Genomic DNA, 20,983 nt, shown 5'->3' on the forward strand with positions numbered 1-20,983 from the left:
TCCCAGTGGAGTTGAACAGGAATGCATTTACTTCTCCCAGCAATGATTTGTGATAATATATACAAATAGTTGCCAACCAGAGAAGCTCACCTGAGCCTTGCTGTGCAGGATTTTTATTGGGGTCAGTCACATAGACATGGAGTGCCCACATGACTGACTTCAGCTAGTCAGACCCCAGTCCCTCAGAGCAAAAACAGGCATTCACCATAAATCACATTGGTAGGATAAATGTATCTGGTCAGACTGGTACAGCATGGTTCAAGGCCTCCAGTATTCAAAAATACTCTAATTAGACAAAATATTTCAAGGGCTCAGTTTATTATTATTAATCTTCCACAATGAGCCAAATGCCAGTCCTAAAGATAATCAGGGTTTGAGCAACCTCAGTGTGCTGAGTTAGCCTTTTTCTGCAAACACCTGATCTCCAAGAATTATAATCAATTTAGAGCCAATGTCCAGTTCTCCAGTGCCCAGTCACCCTGGTGAATGACTGCAGGTACATTTGGAAAATACTAGGAAGATCTACTGCATGTTTTTGCCAATGTAATGTGGTCCTTCGTTAACAGGACCCAGACTCCCTTCATTCACTGGGGCTCTAGGTCTGGAATTGGCGAAAGCCTGAGAGTTTGAGGGTAGGGCCTTTCATTTATTGCATACTCAGCAAGTATGTAGCAACAAGAAAAGCTTATGGAGGAACATCTCCTAATACCTACTTTATGGGGTTCTTGTAAAAATTAGATTGGAGCCCTGGCCGGTTTGGTTCAGCGGTTAGAGCGTTGGCCCACGGACCAGAGAGACCTGGGTTCAGTTCCCGCTAAGGGCACATACCTCAATTGCAGTTTGTCCCCAGCCCTGGTTGGGTTGTGTGGGTGGCAACCACTCGATGTGTCTCTCTCACATCGATGTTTCTCTCTCTCTCTCCCTCCTGCTCTAGCTGAAGATAAATGCAAAAATGTCCTCAGGTGAGAATTAAAAAAATAATGGATTGGAATATACATAAAGTGCCTAACACAGTACATGGGACATCATAAATGCTCAATAAAGTGGTGGTAATACTATTGCAGTAGGCCAAAGAATAAACAGAATGGATACAGTTAATGTAGACTACTGCTTCAAGAAATTTAGCTGAGGGTGGTAGCAGGTGGAGGGGGGTCAATGGGGGAAAAAAGGAGGGACATCTGTAATATTTTCAACAATAAAAAAGAAAACCCATCAAAATTTAGCTGAAAATAGGAGATGGGAACAGAGGCCAGAGGGAAAGTTCTTTATTGTTTTTAAAGATAGATTTTAGCCCTGACCGGTTTGGCTTAGCATTAGAGCGTCGGTGCGTGGACCAGAAAGTCCCAGGTTCGGTTCCCGCTAAGGACACATATCTTGGTTGCAGTTTGTCCCCGCCCCGCTTGGGGTTGTGTGGGTGACAACCGGTCGATGTTTCTCTCCCCCCCACCCCCTTCCTGCTCTATCTGAAGATACATGCAAAAATGTCCTCAGGTAAAGATTAAAAAAAAAAAAGATAGATTTTAGCATGTTTGTAGGCTAGGGTGTGTGTGTTCCAGACAAGAGAGGGATTCTGAAATCATTAAACTAAAAGGAGAGAGAAAAATAATATATGGAACGAAGTCCCTGAGGGGGTAGTTGATGAAATCCAGGCACAGCTGTTGATGAGCATTGTCTATGAGGGGCTTTCCTGAGATGGAAGGAAGCAAGTAAGATGGTCACACTGGTAAATTTGGAGACAGTGGGGAGTGGAATGTTGAAGGAGTTCCTATTTAATACCTTGTGTTTTCTTAGTGAAGGAGAAGGTACTCAGGGGCTCAAGATATATGGAAGAATTAAGTGATATTGAAGGTTTAAATGAGGTTGGAGATCAGCTCTGGCCAGTGTTGCTCAGTGGTTAGAGTGTTGGCCTAAGCACCAAATGGTCGCTGATTTGATTCCCAGTCAAGGGCACATACCTGGGTTGCAGGTTTGATCCCAGCCCCAACTGGGACAACCAATTGATGTCTTCCTCTCACAATGTTTTTCTTTTCCTCTCCATCCCTCCCTTCCCCTTCCACTCCCTAAAAATCGATGGAAAAATACCCTCAGGTGAGGATTAACAACAAAAAAAGATCAGACGTTTTTCTTCATAGCTCATAAATAGGCATACAGGCAGATGGGAAATTAACCCATATTGGGGCTGCTTATTAGTTAATTCTTTTGGTTGCAAGTAACAAAAACTCAAACTACCTGAAGAAACGGGAATTTGTCCTGGTCAGCTTGGCTCAGCAGTTAGAGCGTCAGCCTGCGGTCCAGAGAGACCTGGGTTCGGTTCCCGCTAAGGGCACGTGCCTTGGTTGCAGTTTGTCGCCGGCCCTGGTTGGGTCATGTGGGTGGCAGCCACTGAATGTGTCCTTTTCATGTCAATGTTTCTCTCTCTCTCCCTCCCACTCTATCTGAACAAAAAATGAAAGAATGTCCTCGGGTGAGGATAAAAAAAGGGGGGAGTGGATTTACTAGAAGGATACAGCTGGTCATCAAATGGACCTCAGGACTGAAGTATTTTAGGAAACCTAGGAAGTTGTCTCTCATCTCTGCCCTCTGTAGACCACATACTGGACCTTGGCCACCAAGGGCTCCCAAGTATTTTTTTTAATGGACGTTTCTAGGCCTTCTTTTTTCCCCCTTCTTTATTGATTTTGGAGAGAGAAGGAAGAGGGAGAGATAGAAACATCGATGAGATAGAACATGGATTGGCCGCCTCCTGCATGCCCCCCACTGGGGATTTGGCCCACAACTTGGGCATGTGTCCTGACTGGGAATCGAACTGGCGACTTCTTGGTGCATGGGTCGATACTCAACACTGAGTCACACCCGCGGGGCATTGTGTGGTTTTTTTTTTATCCTTATCTGAGGACATTTATTTATTTATTTTTTGCATTTATCTTCAGACAGAGCGGGAGGAAGGGAGGAAGAGAGAGAAACATCGATGTGAGACAGACACATCAAGTGGTTGTCACCCACACGACCCCAACCAGGGCTGGGGACGAACTGCAACCAAGGTACGTGCCCTTAGCTGAATCCGAACCCGGGACTCTCAGGTGCACAGGCTGACACTCTAACCGCTGAGCCAAACCGGCTAGGGTGGCTCCCAAGTTTTAATGAGTTAGTCAGGCCCAAAGAGTTATAAATTCCTAGGTAAGGAAATAGTTGGGTTGGCCTGGTGATAAAAGTAGGGAAAAGAGCCAGTTCTAAAATAGGGGGCTAGCCCTGGCTGGTTTGGCTCAGCGGTTGGAGCATTGGCCTGTGGTCCAGAGAGACCCAGGTTCGGTTCCCGCTAAGGGCGTGAACCTCGGTTGCAGTTTGTCCCCGGCCCTGGTTGGTCGTGCAGGTGGCAGCCACTTGATGTGTCCCTTTCACATCAATGTCTCTCTCTCTCCCCCTCCTGCTCTATCTGAACAAAAAATGGAAAAAAATGCCCTCGGGTGAGGATTAAATAAATAAATAAATAAATAAATAAAACAGGGCTAGGCAGACATCTAATAGGTCTCTGCTAGAGCAGGACAAATCTCTATCAGTAAAAATTTCTACTTGGTTAAAGACTAGATTTATATTTTTACAAACAGTAATTCCACAAGGAACATAATTCATTCAACAGATATTTTAATGAGATCCAGTCTGGTATGAGTCCTACTTGGGGGCGGATCATCATCCAAGAAGAAACAGTTACAATGCAACTTGCTAAACACCAGAACAGAGGTAATTACAAAAGCTGTTCCCCAGCTGCACCCCCACTCTGGAGCTGTGATGAGGACAGATACAGGGGTAGGATGACCCCTTCCAGCTGTTGGAATGAGATGAGTCAGGTTTGGAAATTCCAATTTGGTGCAGCTACCCAAGGAAGGTAGTAGGCCTGTTCATTCAATTCAATCAAGCCTTACTGAGCAGCTACCTAGTCAGGTGTGGGTGCCATGGAGGCATATCAAAGATTAAGTAAGACACATTGCTGCCTTCTGAAGCTTATGTTTACAATTTGATGACTGTTTTGTTTTGTATGTAATTACCCAATTTTCTACCCTCCTTGGATGGCTTCACCTCATTTTATGAAAAAAAAGTTTTGACTGAGGACTCATGAAAGGTGCTATGCTGAAGTGAGACCTAGGACTTTCCAACCACTGGCTGCCAGAAACCAATCCAAACCCACCAGATAAAGTACAACAAACCGGTCCTGTTTTCACTTCTTGCTGCTACCCATACCTCCCCCCTGCTTTCCCTTAAGATCAATCTTGTCCCGCCCTGGCCGGATTGGCTCAGCGGTTAGAGCGTCGGCCTGCGGTCCAGAGAGACCTGGGTCCGGTTCCCGCTAAGGGCACGTACCTCGGTTGCAGTTTGTCCCCGGCCCTGGTTGGTCGTGAGGGTGGCAGCCACTCGATGTGTCCCTTTCACATCAATGTTTCTCTCTCTCTTCCTCTCTCTCCCTCCCACTCTGTCTGAACAAAAAATGGAAAAATGTCCTCAGGTGAGGATAAAAAAAAAAAAAAAAAATCAATCTTGTCCCAAAGCTCAATACACTTATGTCCCAGACCCAACTTTAAGCAATTTTCCAAACACAGGGTGCAGAAGACTTAGCTTCACAGCATGTGGTTTTTAAAAAACTTAGGTATTTGGGTATCTGCAACCCAATACACCCTGGTACAGTGCTGCCCCTCTTCCCAAATCCAATGTAATCTAGAGCTGGTAAAACAACTCCAGACCAGGAGGTATATACTGTGTACACTGTGGTGCCGGTTTATTTTTATATGACCCCTTAAAAGGAACACTGAAAAACCAGCACCTGTTTGGAGTTCATGTATGGGAACTGAAACCCTATCATTAAAGAATGACTGACCAAATTAATGCTGTTTAACCTGAAAACATGAGGCAAAGTAATTAGGATTAAGTTATCTGAAAAGCTGCCATGTAGAGGAAGTACTAAACATATTCTGGGCAAGGCTTACAGGGAAGAATGTGGCACTTAACCACCTTCAAAGATCACAGCTATCCTATAATGAAATGACCTGCTTTGTGAGGTAGTGAGCTCCCTGTCAAGGGAGGTTTTAAAGCAAGGGTGGAACACCACTTAGCAGGAGTATTGTTAAAAAGGGGGCTAAACCAGGTTTGTTTAAACCTGGTATGGAGGAGGAGGCAGAGTAGGAGATCCTGCCACCTATAAAAAGGATCCTCCTGACTACATGCAAAGGGACAGGTAATCCCTATATGCAAATTAGAAAGGTAGACAGCCCCTAAAATATCTGGGGAGAACTTTCACTCTGATGGCCACGCACAGAAATTTTTAGGATAAGATAGCTTGTTAAATTTGAACCAAATGATGTCACCTCTCCTAATGGGACTATCTGTTCTAGACAGAGTAAGGCAGCCAGTGTGGAAGAATATACTCAAGTTCAGGTCTGTGTAGCAGAAGACCTGGGTTTTAATTCTGAATCTGCCCTGTATGACCTGGGCTTCTCCTTCCCTTCTCTAGGCCCCTCCATGAAATGAAATGAACTTAAGACAGTCCTTTCCATTCTAAAGGGCATTGCCCTTCTGACTGGGTCCCTCTATAGCAGATCTAGAGCTACAGTTTTGGACCCTGGGGCTACACTTGTGGACAGCCAAAGACCACCTCTGGCGAAAGCAACGGCCACACTCAAGGCAAGGGAAAGGTTTCTCCCCAGTGTGCAGGAGCTGGTGCTGGGCCAGGTGGCTCCACTGGGCAAAGCGCTTAGAGCACAGGTCACAAGCATAGGGCCGCTCGCCTGAGTGAACGCGCCGGTGACTAGCCAGTAGTGAGGGGTAGGCAAAGCGGCGGCCACAGTCTTCACACGCATGCAGCTTCTCCTCGGTGTGTGTGCTGCGATGTATGGCTAGGGAGCCGCTCCGACGGAAGGCACGTCCACAGTCTGGGCACGGGTAGGGCTTCTCTCCTGTGTGCAAGAGCTGGTGCTGGAGCAGGGTGCTGCGCTGGGAGAAGCGGGCCTCACAGTGCTCGCAGGCATAGGGACGCTCCCCAGAGTGCACTCTCCGGTGGCTCACCAGGCGAGAGGACGAGGAGAAACGCCGCTCACAGTCTGGACATGGGTAGGGCTTCTCGCCCGTGTGGATGCGCTGGTGGATGACGAGAGCGGTGCGCTGGCGGAAGCGGCGGTTGCATTCCAGACAAGTATAGGGCTTCTCTCCTGTATGTGTGCGCTGGTGGATGGCTAGCAGGGAGGGGTAGGCAAAGCGCCGCCCACAGTTAGGGCACTGGTGGGGTTTTTCGCCTGTATGTGTGGTCCGGTGATTGGCCAAGGACCGGCTCCTTCGGAAGCAGCGGCCACAGTCAGGGCAATGGTAGGGTTTCTCGCCTGTGTGGATAACCTGGTGCTGAGAGAGGTTCTTACGCTGCGAGAAACGTTTGCCACATTGGTCACAAACATAGGGACATTCACCAGAGTGTGCCCGCCGGTGACTGACCAACAGGGATGGGTAGGAAAAGCGGCGCCCACAGTCTGGGCAAGGGTAAGGCTTTTTTAGATTCTGGGCACACTTGTGGCTTTTCAGAGTTGGGTGATCAGGGAAGGTACAACCACAGTCAGGGCAGATGGGACCCCCAGATGTCTGTCTGGGAATCAATCTGGGCTTGCTGGGCTTCCGCCCTCTCTTCCCCTTCCGGGGTGCCTCCTTAGGTGGGAAAACATCTTTCTCTTCAGTCTTCTTTCTGGCTCTGGTTTCTACAGGGACACAGGAGAAATTAATTTAACAAGTACTGGGCTTCTACTCTTGCCTATTACAGTGTTACAGAATATAAATCAAATAGACTCTGCCGGTCTTCAAGGAGTGTTAGTGACAAAGACCCAGTGTGACATACTGCTATGAAAGTATGGAGGGAATTACAGGAGCCCCTAACCCAGATTGGAGAAGTTGGGGAACATTTCTGGGAGATTACGCTGACTTTAAAAATTAGTTTTTGAAGAGGGTGTAAGGCAGGGAGTGGAAACAAGGTATGAGCTGGCAGTGACTAGGTAATAAGCCCTCTAAGCCAGAGGTTCTCAAATTTTATTGTGATCAGAATCATTTGGAGGGCTACTGAAACAGTTTTTGATTCTGCAGGTCTGGGGTGGGGCTCACAAATTTGCATTTGTAACATGATCAGGAATGATGCTGCTACTGGTCTGAGGACCACACTCTCAGAACCACTTCTGTAAGGACTTTGAACTACATTTTACCCAATGGTTCTCAAACTTAAACATACATCCAAATCAATTGGGGCTATTAAAACACACACATTCCTAGACATCTGTAAAGATAAGTAAATAGTTCTAGAATTGGGTCCAAGAATCTGTATTTTTACCAAGTTCCCCAAGTGACTAGATATAACTGACAACCATCTGATAATCCACGCTGGCAAAAACTGAATGTTTTTTGTTGTTGTTTTTTAATCCTCACCTGAGGACATTATTAGAGAGAGGAAAAAGGTAAGAGAGAGAGAAACATTGATTAGTTGCCTTCTGTATGCTCCCTAACTGGGTATCAAACCCTCAACCCAGGTATGTGCCCTGACCAGGAATCAAACCGACAACCTTTACGTGTACAAGATGACATTCAACCAACTGAGCCATTCCAGGTGGGTTGAATGGTTCCCCTACCCTTTATTTTATTATTATTTTTCCATCATCATTTATGGGCTGAATGGTTTTTGTTTATCCTCACCGGAGGATATTTTTCCATTTTTTTGTTCAGATAGAGTGGGAGGGAGAGAGAGAAAGAGAAACATCGACGTGAAAGGGACACATCGAGTGGTTGCCACCCACACAACCCAAACAGGGCCGGGGAACAAACTGCAACCGAGGTTCGTGCCCTTATAGGGAACTGAACCCAGGTCTCTCGGGACTGCAGGCTGATAACCGCTGAGCCAAACGGACCAGGGCGGGCTGAATGGTTTTAAGCAAAGAAATATCATGGTCAGATCTGAACCTTAGAAAGATAGCTCTGGTCTTAGAGAATCTGACATAGAAACTCCAGCCCAGATAGTTCCTTCTGCCCCTGTGAGTGGATCTGGGCCCTTCTACCCGAATGGAATTAATTAGAGCCTTGCTTGATCCTGAGGAGAGTGCAGTATGTCCTGCACTGATCAGAGTCCGGCCAGGACAGAAAGAGGCCACTGCACGCCAGGCAGCTGTTCTCCATGAAGTCCCTTAAACCAAAACACAGAAAACTCAGAAGTATAGGGTCTCTGAGTCAGAGCCCAATTCAAAGGAGGCTGCAGGCAGGCATCCTGGAAAGGAGGCAGAATAGTATCTCCTTTTAAAAGCTCACTGATTTTCACTCACACAATAGAAAACTGCCAATAGTTAGTCTTCAAAATGATATGTGAATCTTTGTGTGGTGGACCAAACCAACACCACCATAAACAGTACCCTGAAATTGTGAAAATGAACTCAGTAAATGGAGCACTAAAACATGGGTCATGGGTACCCCTAGCTACCATAACTCCGGACGGAGTCATTGGAAGCTGCAGGCCCTCCGCGGGCATTTTTTCACTCACTTCTTTGGACTGTTAACCCCCTTGGGCACTCCTGTGGATCCAAGGCAGCTGGTTCCCAATCATCGGTATTTCGTTCCAACCAGGAGATGAGGGATGGTTTGGGACCTGCGCACCCTGGGGAAGGAGAACCAGTCAGAGGTCCAGCTCATAAATAACTGGGTAAATATCTACCCGGTGGCATCTCCTACCAAGCCCCGGTCCTCCTCCCCCGACACAACCTGGTCGCAGGCCAGGACCCTGGACACTTTGCCCCCCAAACGCCAAGCTCCTCCATCCCTTCGGTCCCGCGGAAGCGGATTAGGCCGGGCCTCACCGAGCGCGCCCAGGTGGCCGTAGGTCTCCCGCATCACGTCCCGGTACAGGGTCCTCTGCGCGGACCGCAGACACTCCCACTCCTCCGGGGAGAAGTACACGGCCACGTCCGCGAACTTCACCGCCCTTGGCTTCCTTCCCCTTCTCCGGCCGGGTCCAGCCTCTCCTGGTCCCCGTTCGGGGAGCGGAGCTGAAGGCGGTGCCATTGGACCCGAGAAGTCGGTGGCACGACCTCCCCTGGCCCGGCCTTGGCCCCTGGCGGACCCGGGATTTGGGAGCCGGCGCCGGACCGGGACTGAGTGTGCCTAGGGCAGGCCAGCAGGGAATCGGAAACCGCCGCCTGCGGGGCTAACGGAAACCTGTCGCTGTTCTTCAGGAAACTCCTACCCGAACTTGGGGGAAAGGCACCGGAAGATGCCTTCGGGGAAAATGGCGGCGCTGCTACTGCACCGCCTTTGCCTGGAACACAGGCAGCTTCCAGCTATCGATTTTATTGACCAGAGCGCCATGCCGGCTTCCTACCCTCTTTGCCCTCAAGTGTGATGGCGCTGCGATTGGGCTTCACGCCCTTTTTCCTCCCATTCCACGCGCTCATTGGGCGGCGGCCGAAGACCGAGCATTCTGATTGGGTGTTTACGAAAGCGGCCTGTTTGAACGAAGCCAACGGAAGCGTAAGGGCAGGAAGTTGGCTCATGGTGTCTGGTGACTGATTTTTGAGGCGGGAAGCCTCGACGTGGCCTGGGATTAGCAACCGGCCCTTGTTCGTGGGGGCCACTGCCTGCCTGGGGGAGGGGCAGATTCGAGCGAGGGAGCCACTCCTGCCAACCCAGGCTGAAGCTCCTGGGTTCTTTTTCGTGTCTTTCTCAGGAAGAGCCTTTGCTTTGGATGATGGGGAACTTCCTTGTTGCCCTTTTGGGAGGGGAATTAACGTTAGTTTCCTCTGGGCTGGCACCATACCCAACACGTGACACATTCTATCTTATTTATTCTTTTTTTTTTTTTTTAAGAATGGTAGTTCTTTTTAGTTTAGTTTATCCTCACCTGAGGACATTTTTTTCCATTTTTTGTTCAGATAGAGTGGGAGGGAAAGGGAGGGAGGGAGGGGGAGAGAGAGAGAGAGAGAGAGAAACATCGACGCAAAAGGGACACATCGAGTGGTTGCCACCCGCACCACCCGCACGACCAACCAGGGCAGGACAACCTGCAACCGAGGTACATGCCCGTAGTGGGAACCGAACCCAGGTCTCTCTGAACCGCAGGTCGACGCTCTAACCGCTGAGCCAAACCGGCCAGGGCTCTTATTTATTCTTTGACAACATTGTGTGAGGTGATGGTTATCCTTCCAGTTCCACTAATGAGGAAAGATCTCAGAGGGGTACTGCTAGTAAAGCAGAGGGACAGATTTAAACTTGGGCTGACAGAGCCTTTATTCATGCCCCTGAACTAGGCACTGTCCCCTCCCACTATTTTAATTGGATTGGTAACTCAAGAATCCACCTGGGCTCCTGGGCTCTTTTGAGGTTCAATCTTCTGTGTATCTCTCCATACTTCATTTTTACATGACATCTGTTCATGTACAAAGTATAGTGGTGGATAGTGAGGAGAGGCCAGGTTACAAAAATAAGTCATGGGCCATGCCCTGAATGAAGTTTACAGTCTAGTGAGGCATATAAATTCACAACTAATAATAACAGAATGATATAAGCACGTATGGGAAAGACACATCGGAAAGGAAAATTGCTGATGGAACCAGTCAGCACCCATCCCCATCGGTCTGTCCCCACTTCTGTGTAAATGTTGTGGTTCAGAGTTTCACCAGCTTAGTGTCATCACCCAGGGGAACTGGGGACAGGAGAATACACCATTTGCTGTATCTCTTACCTCAGCTGATGCCATATACATTTATCTTTCCAACCCATTACCTTTTTTTTTTTTTTTAGATCTATCCATATTAAATATAAAACTTTAGAAGAAAGCCTAGAGAACTATGTGAGTTTATGAGAATTTAACGGGGAGGGGAAAAGCCTTGCAATAATCCAACCATAGGCTACAGTACATATATTACCTCAGGAGCTGAATGGGATTTAATGGGAGCACATAAGAGGTCTTAGGATGAATGCAATGATTTAGTAGCTAGACATACACATCAGCCAACTGTCAACCTCCTTTGATTCCCACTCCCCTTTCTAATGAAACAAGAGGGCCAAACCTCCAACCCATTAATATTTTATTTTTTTAAATGTATCTTTATTGTTGAGAGTAATATAAATGTCCCCCCATGTTTTCCCTCCTTGACCCCCTCCACCCACTATTTCTTAATGGATTCATGTTGTCAAGTTTCAACCTCTTCCATTTCTGAGCAAGGTAACTAACGCACTGACACATTTCTGATTACAGCTATATCCCGCTCCTTGAAGGGGGACTTCAATGCACCTACAGACCTTGTCACTTTGTATATCTCCTTTTCCCCTCTCTCTCTTGCCCCTGCTTGCTCTGCATGGTCAATACTTAACAAGGAGAAATACCATCCATCAGAAGCTCCATTGGGGTACCTGACCAGGTCATGCACACTTTTGGAATTTATCTGAGAAACAGTGAACATAAACTGGGGGGTCATGATCCTCAAGGTCAGAGCCTGGCATAGGGACTGACCAGGTCTCTAACACTCTGCCTCGCCTTCTTTGCCTGATAGATCCACTGGTGGGTTTTCAGGGCATACTTTCTCTTGAAGAGTTTCCTATACTCATTGCAGGGAAAGGGCCTCTAGTTATGGCTGCATCCACTCTAACCAGAGGCCCTAAATGTGTGTATCTGCCAAGGGAGCCTCTAGTGGAAGCACTACCTACAGCCATGAGCTCGTGCTGGAGTAAGTTTTCCTGGTAAGCAAAGTAACTACTACATTGTAGGGAATGGTGGCAGTGCTTACCCAAGTGCACAAGCTGGTGGTTGGCCAGGAGGGAGGGGTATGCAAAGTGGCACCCCTGGTCTGTGCACATATGTCTGTACCTGTGGATATACATACCCCTGCTCGGGTGGAAGGAGCAGCCACAGCCAGGGTACAGGTAGGGCTTGTCTCTTTTTGTGGAGCAGCTGGTGCTAGAACAGGTAAGCCCACTGGTAAAAATGGACACCACATGACCTATAAACATGGGGACAGTCGCCAGAGTGGATCTGTCTGTGTCTGACAAACAGTGAGGGGAAGGCAAAGAGCTGCCAACAGTAAAGACATGCATAGGGGCTTCTTCCTTATGTGGTGGCCAGTGCTCTGCTTTTTCAAAAGCAGCAGCCACAGTGGGGGCAGAGAAGGGGTGTCTCACCTGTGTGGATGAGTTGATGCTGGAGCAGGTCCTTGCACTGAGAAAGCTGTACCCATACTACCACAGGGTAGGGCTGCTCAGCAGACTAGACCTGCTGGTGGCTGGCCAGGAGGAAGAGAACAGACATGAGTGTGGCCTCTTTGGAGCTTGAGAGCACTGTTGCCCTGTGGCTGAAGAGCCCTGAGGCAATTACTGGCAACACCCCCTGCAGTTAGGGTCCTCAGTTACTTCCAGGGGTATTGCCACATCTTCTGCGCTGGCCTCTATCTCACATAGACCAAATTAAGTTTCTTGATTCCCATTTCTTTCTTTTTTTAAAAATCCTCACCCGAGGAGGTTTTTACATTTATCTTCAGACAGAGTGGGAGGAAGAGAGAGAGAGAGAGAAACATTGATGTGAGAGAGACACATTGATTGGTTGCCACCCGGACGACCCCAACTGGGGACTCTTTGGTCTGCAGGCTGACACTCTAACCGCTGAGCCAAACCTGCCAGGGCTCCTTTTTTTCTTCTTATTCTTGCTTTCTGCAGAGACAAATGGAACCAAAGACTGGGCAGTTGGGTATGAAGAAGAAGCAGCTCCTGAGACTAAGAGCCTGTTTGTTCAAGGCATAAGGGTCTAAGTGTGAATCCCTCAATGCCCCACCTAGCTCAGGCAGAAGTTTCCCATTTTCTAAAAAGTTCTATCCCTCCCCCTCCTCCTCCTACTTCTCCTCCTTCATTCAGGGCCTCCAAAATTGCACAGTGTTCTCATAAAGAAAGGCCAAATTCTTTTCAGAATTAAGCTGGCATCTCTCCCTGTTAAAGACCTTAAATGTGGGCATTTCAGTGCAAATAGTCTCCAAAAAATTGCGACCTCAGTGCCTTTTGAGCACCCCAAAACACCTGTTTCCATCCTAATTGTAAGTTGGCAAGTCACCAAATGTTTTATATATGTCAAGAGTGCTCCAGACAGCTTCAAATAGCAGGGTATGTTGCCCTGGGAGACAAGGGCAGGCCCACAAACCTAAGTGAACTTCTAGCCCCTCTCCAAGCCAGTAAAAGTATAGCATTCAGATCATCTGGGCTTAAATAACTGCAAATTAAAAATTCACCAGACACACTTCAAGTGCTAAATAGCCATCTGTGGTGGCTTGTGGCTTCTCTGTTGGACAGCACAGACATAGAACATTCCCATAATTGAAGAAAGTTCTTTCAGACAGCAATGCTCTAGGTACTTAGCTGTAAAGTAGGTAGAAGATCTCAATCCCCAACAAGGCTGCCTCACCTCTCAGCCCGAGTAGAGACCAGTAGGACCAACTAGCTACCTCTGAGTGCAAGGAAGACTCCAGGTATGGGAAAGAACTTTGGAAGAGAAGATTCAGAGGATTCTTACCAACTGGGGTCTTTAAAGAGATGAGTGGGGTGGGGGTGGGGGGGCTGCTGGGAGAAAGGGCAGCCCCTGCTTGCTCCCAAGTGACTGACTTCAACCTCAGCGCTCACCTATCCTAGATCTTGGGTGCCTCACTCCCTTTTAGGGCTCCTCAGCCTCTAGGCTCCATGCCTCCTCCTTTCTCTCCATCCAGGAGATAAGGGCGTTATTTGGGGCCTGAAAATCCAGGTAGGAGATGAAGCGTAGAGAAGGTGCTTCCTCTGCAAGGGTGGGATACATCCTCCTGAACCCTTAGAGAGAAGACCTCCCCAACGCTCTCAGGCGCTTCCGGACGGAAGCCGAATGGTCTCCGTGCCGCAAACAGGGAGAGAATGGAGGGTCGGTGTCTTCGATCGCGCGCAGGTACCCAGGGTCGGCCGCACCGCGTTCCTGTCCAAGGCGCTCTGTGCAGCCCTGGGTGTGTAAACTCTTCGCCCTCAAGTATCATGGCGTCATGCGCTGCTCGGCCTTCTCCCTGGGTGGCCCGCGGCCGAAGGAAAGAGCCAGCGTTCTGATTGGGTCTCAGGAGAATCGTCCGGTTTGAAGGAAGCCGGCTGTAGCGTGCAGGCCCGCCCCTTCCCTGGAACCACTGCGGGCCGCAGGGCGCATTTGTTGGCCCGGCTTCGGGCCAAGTCCTGGGCCCGGCTGCAGGTGCCAAGGGACAGCGGTGCAGCCCTGCAACCCAAGAGTCCTCCGCATCGCCCCTCTCTCGCGGCCTGGCACTCGGCCCGCTATCGCCAGAGCCCCGTCTGCGTCGCTCTCGGACTCCCTACCTCTTTGTACCCAGGCTTGACGAATGTACAAACGAGGAATGTACAAACGTTTATGGAGCGCCTACTGGGTTGAGCATAGGAGTGTAGAGCAGGGAGCTAAACCAAGTCTTCCTCTCCACAGCCTTCCTGATTCTCAGGCCTCCGCTGGCATTGACCCAAGGTTTAGTCCTCTGGCGCTTTCCATGTCTGAAGAGATTTGACACGACATCTTAAAACAATACTAGGGATCGGAAAGGTGGCTGGCTCTAAGGGTGCCTGCTCTCAGTGGTGCCTACAACCTAATGAAGCAGACACACAATATACAAACGAGGTGCCTAAGATGCTGGAAAAGCCTGGAGTGGAGCCAGCAGCCATCAGGTGGAGGCGTTATCACACAGTGCAGACTTCACTCCTAGCTTAGTAGTGTCTTCTGTGAACATCTGAGGGCAGGACAGTAGGCCTCCTGGATATTTCCCCGCAGGTGACAGCCTTATTTCCAACATTTTTATTTATGAAGATTTATATGGGATCTACTATGAGAAAGCAACAGTTGTGTGACACTCTAAGGAATTATGAGACAGTCTCACCTCTGAGGTGAGCACAGAAAAAGATAAGTATTGTGAATCATAAAGAAGGAGAAGAAGGGGAAGAAGAAAGGCAAATTGCTCCCAACTGGCTGAAACATGGAGAAAGAGCAAGAGAAATTACATTAAAAGCAGTTGTTTAAAACAGGAATGATTAGATAAGACTGTCTTCCATTTTGAAAAAACTCACCCAGCAGGTGTGGCTCAGTGGTTAAGCATGGACCCATGCACCAAGAGGTCGCTGGTTCGATTGCTAGTCAGGGCACATGCCCAGGTTTTGGGCCCAATCTCTCATCGAGGTTTCTCTCTCTCTCTCTCTCTCTCTCTCTCTCTCTCTCTCTCTCTCCCTCCCTCCCTCCCTCCCTCTCTCTCTCCCTCTCTCTCTAAAATCAATAAAGAAAAAAATTAAAAAGAAAAAGAAAAAAAACTCTACTGTCCTTACAATTAGGATGGCTACTATAAAAAAAAATAAAAGAAGAAGTGCTGGCAAGGATGCAGAGTAATTGGAATTCTTGTGCACTGTTGGTCAGAATGTAAAATGGTGCAGCTGCTGTGGAAAACAGGATGACAGTTCCTTAAAAATTAAAAATAGAATTATTTTATGATCTAGCAATTCCATTTTGGGTATATACCCCCAAAAATTCAAAGCAGGATCTTTTTTTTTTTCTTAAACTAGTCATCTTTTATTAGGTGTTAACTATGATATGAAAGGATTCAGAGGTAATGGGCCAAGGTCATGGTCAGGAATGTGGAGTCCACACTGGGCCCTCTTCAGTGGTACTTGTTCATCACTCACGTTTGAGTTCTTTGTAAGAACAGCAATAGTCAAAAGCACATAAACTGCCAGTACCATAGAAACCCCAGCAACGCTCCCTTCACATTGACATATTTGTAAGTACCGGTAGTAACCTCTGTGAAACATTCCAGCAGTGCCTTTAGGGGAGAAAACCTGCATCAGTATCTAGTTAGGCAGTTCCCCTGTTTTAACATCCATGAGTTTCTTCTCCTTCAGTGGTATGATTGACACCATCTTGGAATCCCAAGTGTTCACTAAAGCAGATTCTTAAGAGATATTTGGCCCAGCTGGTGTGGTTCAGTGGCTGAGCATTGATCCATGCACCAAGAGGTCACTGGTTCAATTCCCAGTCAGGGACATGCCCAGGCTGTGGGCCTGATCCCCAGTGGGGGGCATGCAGGAGGTGGCCAATCCATGTTCTTTCTCATTGATGTTTCTATCTCCCTCCCTCTCCCTTCCTCTCTAAAATAGATAAAGAAAATTTATTTAAAAAAATAAAAACTAAAAGTGAGTTTAAAAAAAGAGATATTTGTACACCAATATTTATAGCAGCATTATTCACAATAGTAAAGAGGTGGAAGCAACCCACTGTCCATCAAGAGATGACTGGATAAGCAAATGTGGTGTATACACATAATGGAATATTATCTGGCCTTAAAGAGGAAAGAAATTCTGACACATACTACAACATGTGTGAAACTTGAAGACATTGTGCTAAGTGAAATAAGCCAGTCACAAAAAGACAAATACTGTATGATTCCACATACATGAAGTATCTAAAGTAGTCAAATTCATAGAGGCAGAAAGTAGAATGGTGTTCGGGTGATTGCTATAGGCTGAGGAGAGGGTAAAATGGGGAGTTGTTTAATGAGTAGTGTTTCAGTTTTGCAAGATGAAAAGGTTCTGGAGATTGGTGCACAGTAATATGAGTATACGTAACACTAATGAACTGTAAATTTAAAATAATGAATATGGTTCCCAGCCTGTGTGGCTCAGTGGTTGAGCATTGATTGACCCATGGGCCAAGAGGTTGCCAGTTCGATTCCCAGTCAGGGCACATGCCCATGTTGGGGGCTCAATCGCCAGTGGGGGGTGTGTGTGCAGGAGGCAGCTGATATTTTTATATGTCTTCCTCTCTAAACATAAATTTAAAAAACATTAAAAAATGGTTAATATGGTAAACTTTGTTGAGTGTTTTACCATAAACAAATTAATAAAAATAAATACATAATAAAATACACTAGCAGACCAAATGCAGCAACATATAAAAAGGATTATACACCATGATTAGAAGGATTTATCCCAGGATTGCAAGGTTGGTTTAACACCTGAAAATTAATTAATGTAATACATCGTATAGTGATAAAATAAAGACAAAAACCACATGATCATCTTAACAGACACAGAAAAAGCACTTGACAAAATCTACACGTCTTCATGATAAAAACACTCAATAACTAGGACTAGAAGGGAATGTCCTCAACCTAATGAAAGACTGAATGTTTTCCCCATAAGATAAGGAACAAGACAAGGAGGTCCACTATTGCCTATTCTATTCTATTCTATTCTATTCTATTCTATTCTATTCTATTCTATCCTATTCTATCCTATTCTATCCTATTCCATTCATCATTATTACTCTCATCACTTTTATTTTATTCTATTACATTGTACTGTTCTAGACAGGATAGTCAGGAAAGAAAATGAAATAAGAGGTATACAGGTTAGCTTGGCCGGTGTGGCTCAGTGGATTGAGCGTTGTTCCATGAACTGAGAGGTCCCAGTTTGATTCTCAATCAGGGTAGATGCTTGGATTTCGGGCTTGGTCCCTAGTAGGGGGCATGCAGGAAGCAGTGGATGAATGTTTCTCTCTCTCTTTTCCTCTCTCTAAAAAATCAATAAAAACATTAAAAAAGGTATCCAGCTTAGAAAGGAAGATGTAAAACTATTGCTATTTGTAAATTATATGATATACAAACTACTAAGGAAATTGTTTTTTTAAAAAAGAACACAACAAACTTTATTATGGTCACTTTGGAAAACTGTCAGTTTCTTACAAAACCAAACATACTCTTACCATGCCATCCAGCAATTACACTTTTTGGTATTTACTCAAACGAGTTGATAACTTATGTCTACACAAAAACTGACACACAGACATTTACAGCAGCTTTATTTATGATTGCTGATTTGGAAGAAACAAAGGGGTCCTTCAGTAGGCAAACAGATTATACACCATGGCACATTCATACAGTGAAATATTAGTGCTAAAAGAAATGAGCTAACAAGCTATAAAAAGACAAGGAGGAAACTTAAATGCATATTGCTAAGTAAGAGAAGCCAATCTGAAAAGGCTACATACTGTATGATTCCTGCTGTATGACATTCTGGAAAAGGCAAAACTATGGAGTCAGTGAAAAGATCAGCGGTTGCAAGAGGTTGAGGAACAGGAGAGATAAATGGTGGAGCACAGGGTATTTTTAGGGTAGTAAAACAATTGTGTATAATGCTAGATACTGTGATGGTATATATATGTCTTTAGACATTTGTCAAAACTCATGAAAAGTACACCACCAAAAGTGAACCTAATGTACACTATGGATTCTGGGTGATAATATTGTTTCAATGTTGGTTCATAGATTGTAACAAATGTACCACTCTGTTTTGGGATGTTAATAGTGGAGGAGACTGTGTATGTGTGAAAGCAGAGGGAACTCTTTGTACTTTCAGCTCAGTTTTCCTGCTAACCCTAATATACTCCAAAAAATAAAATCAATTTAAAAAATTTTAAATATGATTCCTGGTACATCATTTAAAAACATTATATTAAGTGAAAGGAGCCAGATTCAAAAGACCACAGAGCTTTTGATTCCATTCCTATTGTGTCCCAAATAGGCAAATCTATAGAGACAGAAAGTAGGTTAGTGGTTGCCAGGGGCTGGAGGAGGGGAGAATGAGGGAGTGATGGCTAAGGGGTTTCTTTCTGGGGTGATAAAAATGTGTTAAAATTTATTGTGGTGATGGTTTCATAACTGAATATACTAAGAACATTGACTAGTACACCTTAAATGGGCGAATTATATAGTTTGTGAATAACATCTCAATAAAGCTATTAAAATAACTACTATATTGTAGTTGTAGACATGGAAAGATGGCCATGGTAAATTACACACACACACACACACACCAAAAACAACAACAACAACAACAACAACAACAACAAATAAACCAAACCAAACCCTTAAGGCTTTCAGGAGTCATTCTGGAACAGTCCTTCCCCAAGCCTCAGCCTGATACCAGCTATTCTAGCTCCTCCTTTCCCTATCCCCGTCTAGGCATTTTGCACCAGGAGGGGAGGGTAGTCTCAGCGTCTGCAGCTCTCGCCCAAGAGTAGAGTAGATAGCGAATAAATGAATAAACGCAAAAATGGGCAGCTCGAGGCCCGAAAGGACTTCACGGAGCGCCCCCAGGTGGCCATACGTCTCTGGCATCACGTCCCAGCACAGGGCCCTCTGAGCCATAAGCTTCAACACTCTCCAGGGAAGAAATGCACGGCTGTGGCCACGAAGCTTCACGACCCCTTCCTCCTCGACTTAGGTCCAGGCTCTGGGCTCCGCATGGGGCGCGGGCCGGGGACAGGGGCGGCGCTTTGGATTCTTTCAGTCCCCATATCCTAGATATTACAAACCCATGGCCACTGTCTCTTTCGGGCTGAGGAGACACTGCTCCGGGGAACCCGCGTCTGAGCCTGCCTGGATCTGGCTCCGCGTGGGTCCAAGCTGCGGCCAAAACAGAGGAACCACAGCGTCGCCTCGTGGATCACTCTGATACTCAGAGTGGAATAACGGTACCAGAAAAAGCCCTAAGAGAATATGGCGGCAACTTGCGTTCACGATCCTCATTCAGATGCAGTCGGAAGCTTGTCATTCGTTCCTTCCAGTTGATCCAGCTCCAAATCCTAGCTCCTGCTCTTACAATTCCTAACCCCTCATTTGGTGCTTGCAGCGATTGGCTTGAGGACGAGGCTTCTGAAAGCGCCCGGTGATTGGATTGCTCACTGAAATAACTATGTCTGCGCTGATTGGCTTCTTGGACCAGACTCTAGGACGCTGTTGCTAGGTAACGCTTGACAGGAGGCCGGGTTCTGACAAGCACAGTAAGGCGTTCGAAGGAGTTCACCGGCCTTAGTCTGCATCCTCTGTGTGATTCTACCTCGGCTCCTCTGTTCCGCTGACCCACAAGGCCTCTGAGAGTGCGTCCTGGCCGCAAAATGAACTGGTTCCTGTCCTGAGAGAAGCCAACTCTGGGAAGCCAAGCACATTTATGGATTTCTACAAAATGGAATCCTCTAACCCTGAGCAACGCTCCACATGAGGGTAGGCAGCGTGGTCCCTATTTAAGAATAAGAAAATTAATACTGGCCTGATCACTAGGGATTTCCCTTCTGAGCCGGCAGGGCCTTGGAGGAGCTCACACACACTCCTGGATTGAAGCCCCTGGCCACCAGCAGGACTTCACTGATTCACATAAGCGCCCTCTTTCCTTTTCTACGCCGCTTTGAGAACTGAGTAGACAACGTCAGAATCATTCTTTGTTGCTCCTAAGCATCTAATAACTGTAGTGATAGTAAGAAAAACAACAACCTACACAATGTGCTGGAAATTGTGCAGAACACCCCAGATACATTATCTCTTTAATTTAATCCTCAAGACAAACCATGAGGCTGATCATCTCACTTTCCGAATGGGGGCGCTCAAGTTCAGTCCAGTAAGAAACTTGCTGTAACAGCTAAACGAAGCCATCAATAGAATCCAAAGTATAGGACTTTGGAGCTCACATATACTGACCATTACGCTATACAGCTTCTCCTCAGCACAACGATTGTTCACAAATAAGAAAGTAATGAAAAGATTTTTTTCTTTGCTTCCCCCTTGCCTCTGTGCCCCACCCTTAACCACCAAAAAAGAGACCCTCATTCCATAACTAACTTCCTTTACTGGTATGAGGTACAGAACCTGAGCTCAGGCCTTGGAGTCAGGGGTAACTCTTGAGCCCTGCCTCTCCCTCTTGGCACCTGTATAATATAGGCATAGTTCTTCATCTTGCCAGTGTAGGTTTCTTCGTTTGCAAAATTGGGGTCTTACTATCTACCTCACAGATATGTCATTGACATTTAAAAGAGTTAACTGGCCCTGGCCGGTTTGGCTCAGCGGTTGAAGCGTTGGCCTGCGGTCCAGAGAGACCCGAGTTCAGTTCCTGCTAGGGGCAC

At 46.7% G+C, this 20,983-nt stretch overlaps 1 protein-coding gene across 1 annotated transcript; it reads right to left on the reverse strand.

The window, feature by feature from the left end:
- Window positions 1-4,638: 4,638 nt before the first annotated feature.
- Window positions 4,639-9,388, reverse strand: ZNF689 (zinc finger protein 689). The gene is made up of 3 exons (XM_036280552.1): window positions 8,856-9,388; window positions 8,543-8,656; window positions 4,639-6,728 (listed from the first exon to the last, which is right to left on the reverse strand). Exons 1-3 carry the CDS (start codon window positions 9,058-9,060, stop codon window positions 5,545-5,547), a joined length of 1,503 nt encoding a protein of 500 aa, XP_036136445.1. The 5' UTR covers window positions 9,061-9,388; the 3' UTR covers window positions 4,639-5,544.
- Between the last annotated feature and the right edge of the window lie 11,595 nt (window positions 9,389-20,983).

Source organism: Molossus molossus, unplaced genomic scaffold, assembly GCF_014108415.1.
Source record: "Molossus molossus isolate mMolMol1 unplaced genomic scaffold, mMolMol1.p scaffold_m16_p_3, whole genome shotgun sequence".
Taxonomy (NCBI): domain Eukaryota; kingdom Metazoa; phylum Chordata; class Mammalia; order Chiroptera; family Molossidae; genus Molossus; species Molossus molossus.

Excerpts from the sequence above, each read along its gene's own strand:
- ZNF689 (XM_036280552.1), bottom strand. The coding sequence starts at position 9,060 with ATGGCACCGCCTTCAGCTCCGCTCCCCGAACGGGGACCAGGAGAGGCT. Across the intron at positions 8,657-8,855 it reads CGGCCACCTGGGCGCGCTCG|GGTGCGCAGGTCCCAAACCA; the intron begins GTGAGGCCCGGC and ends CTCCTTCCCCAG. Across the intron at positions 6,729-8,542 it reads GGGGTTAACAGTCCAAAGAA|AAACCAGAGCCAGAAAGAAG; the intron begins GTGAGTGAAAAA and ends GTGTCCCTGTAG.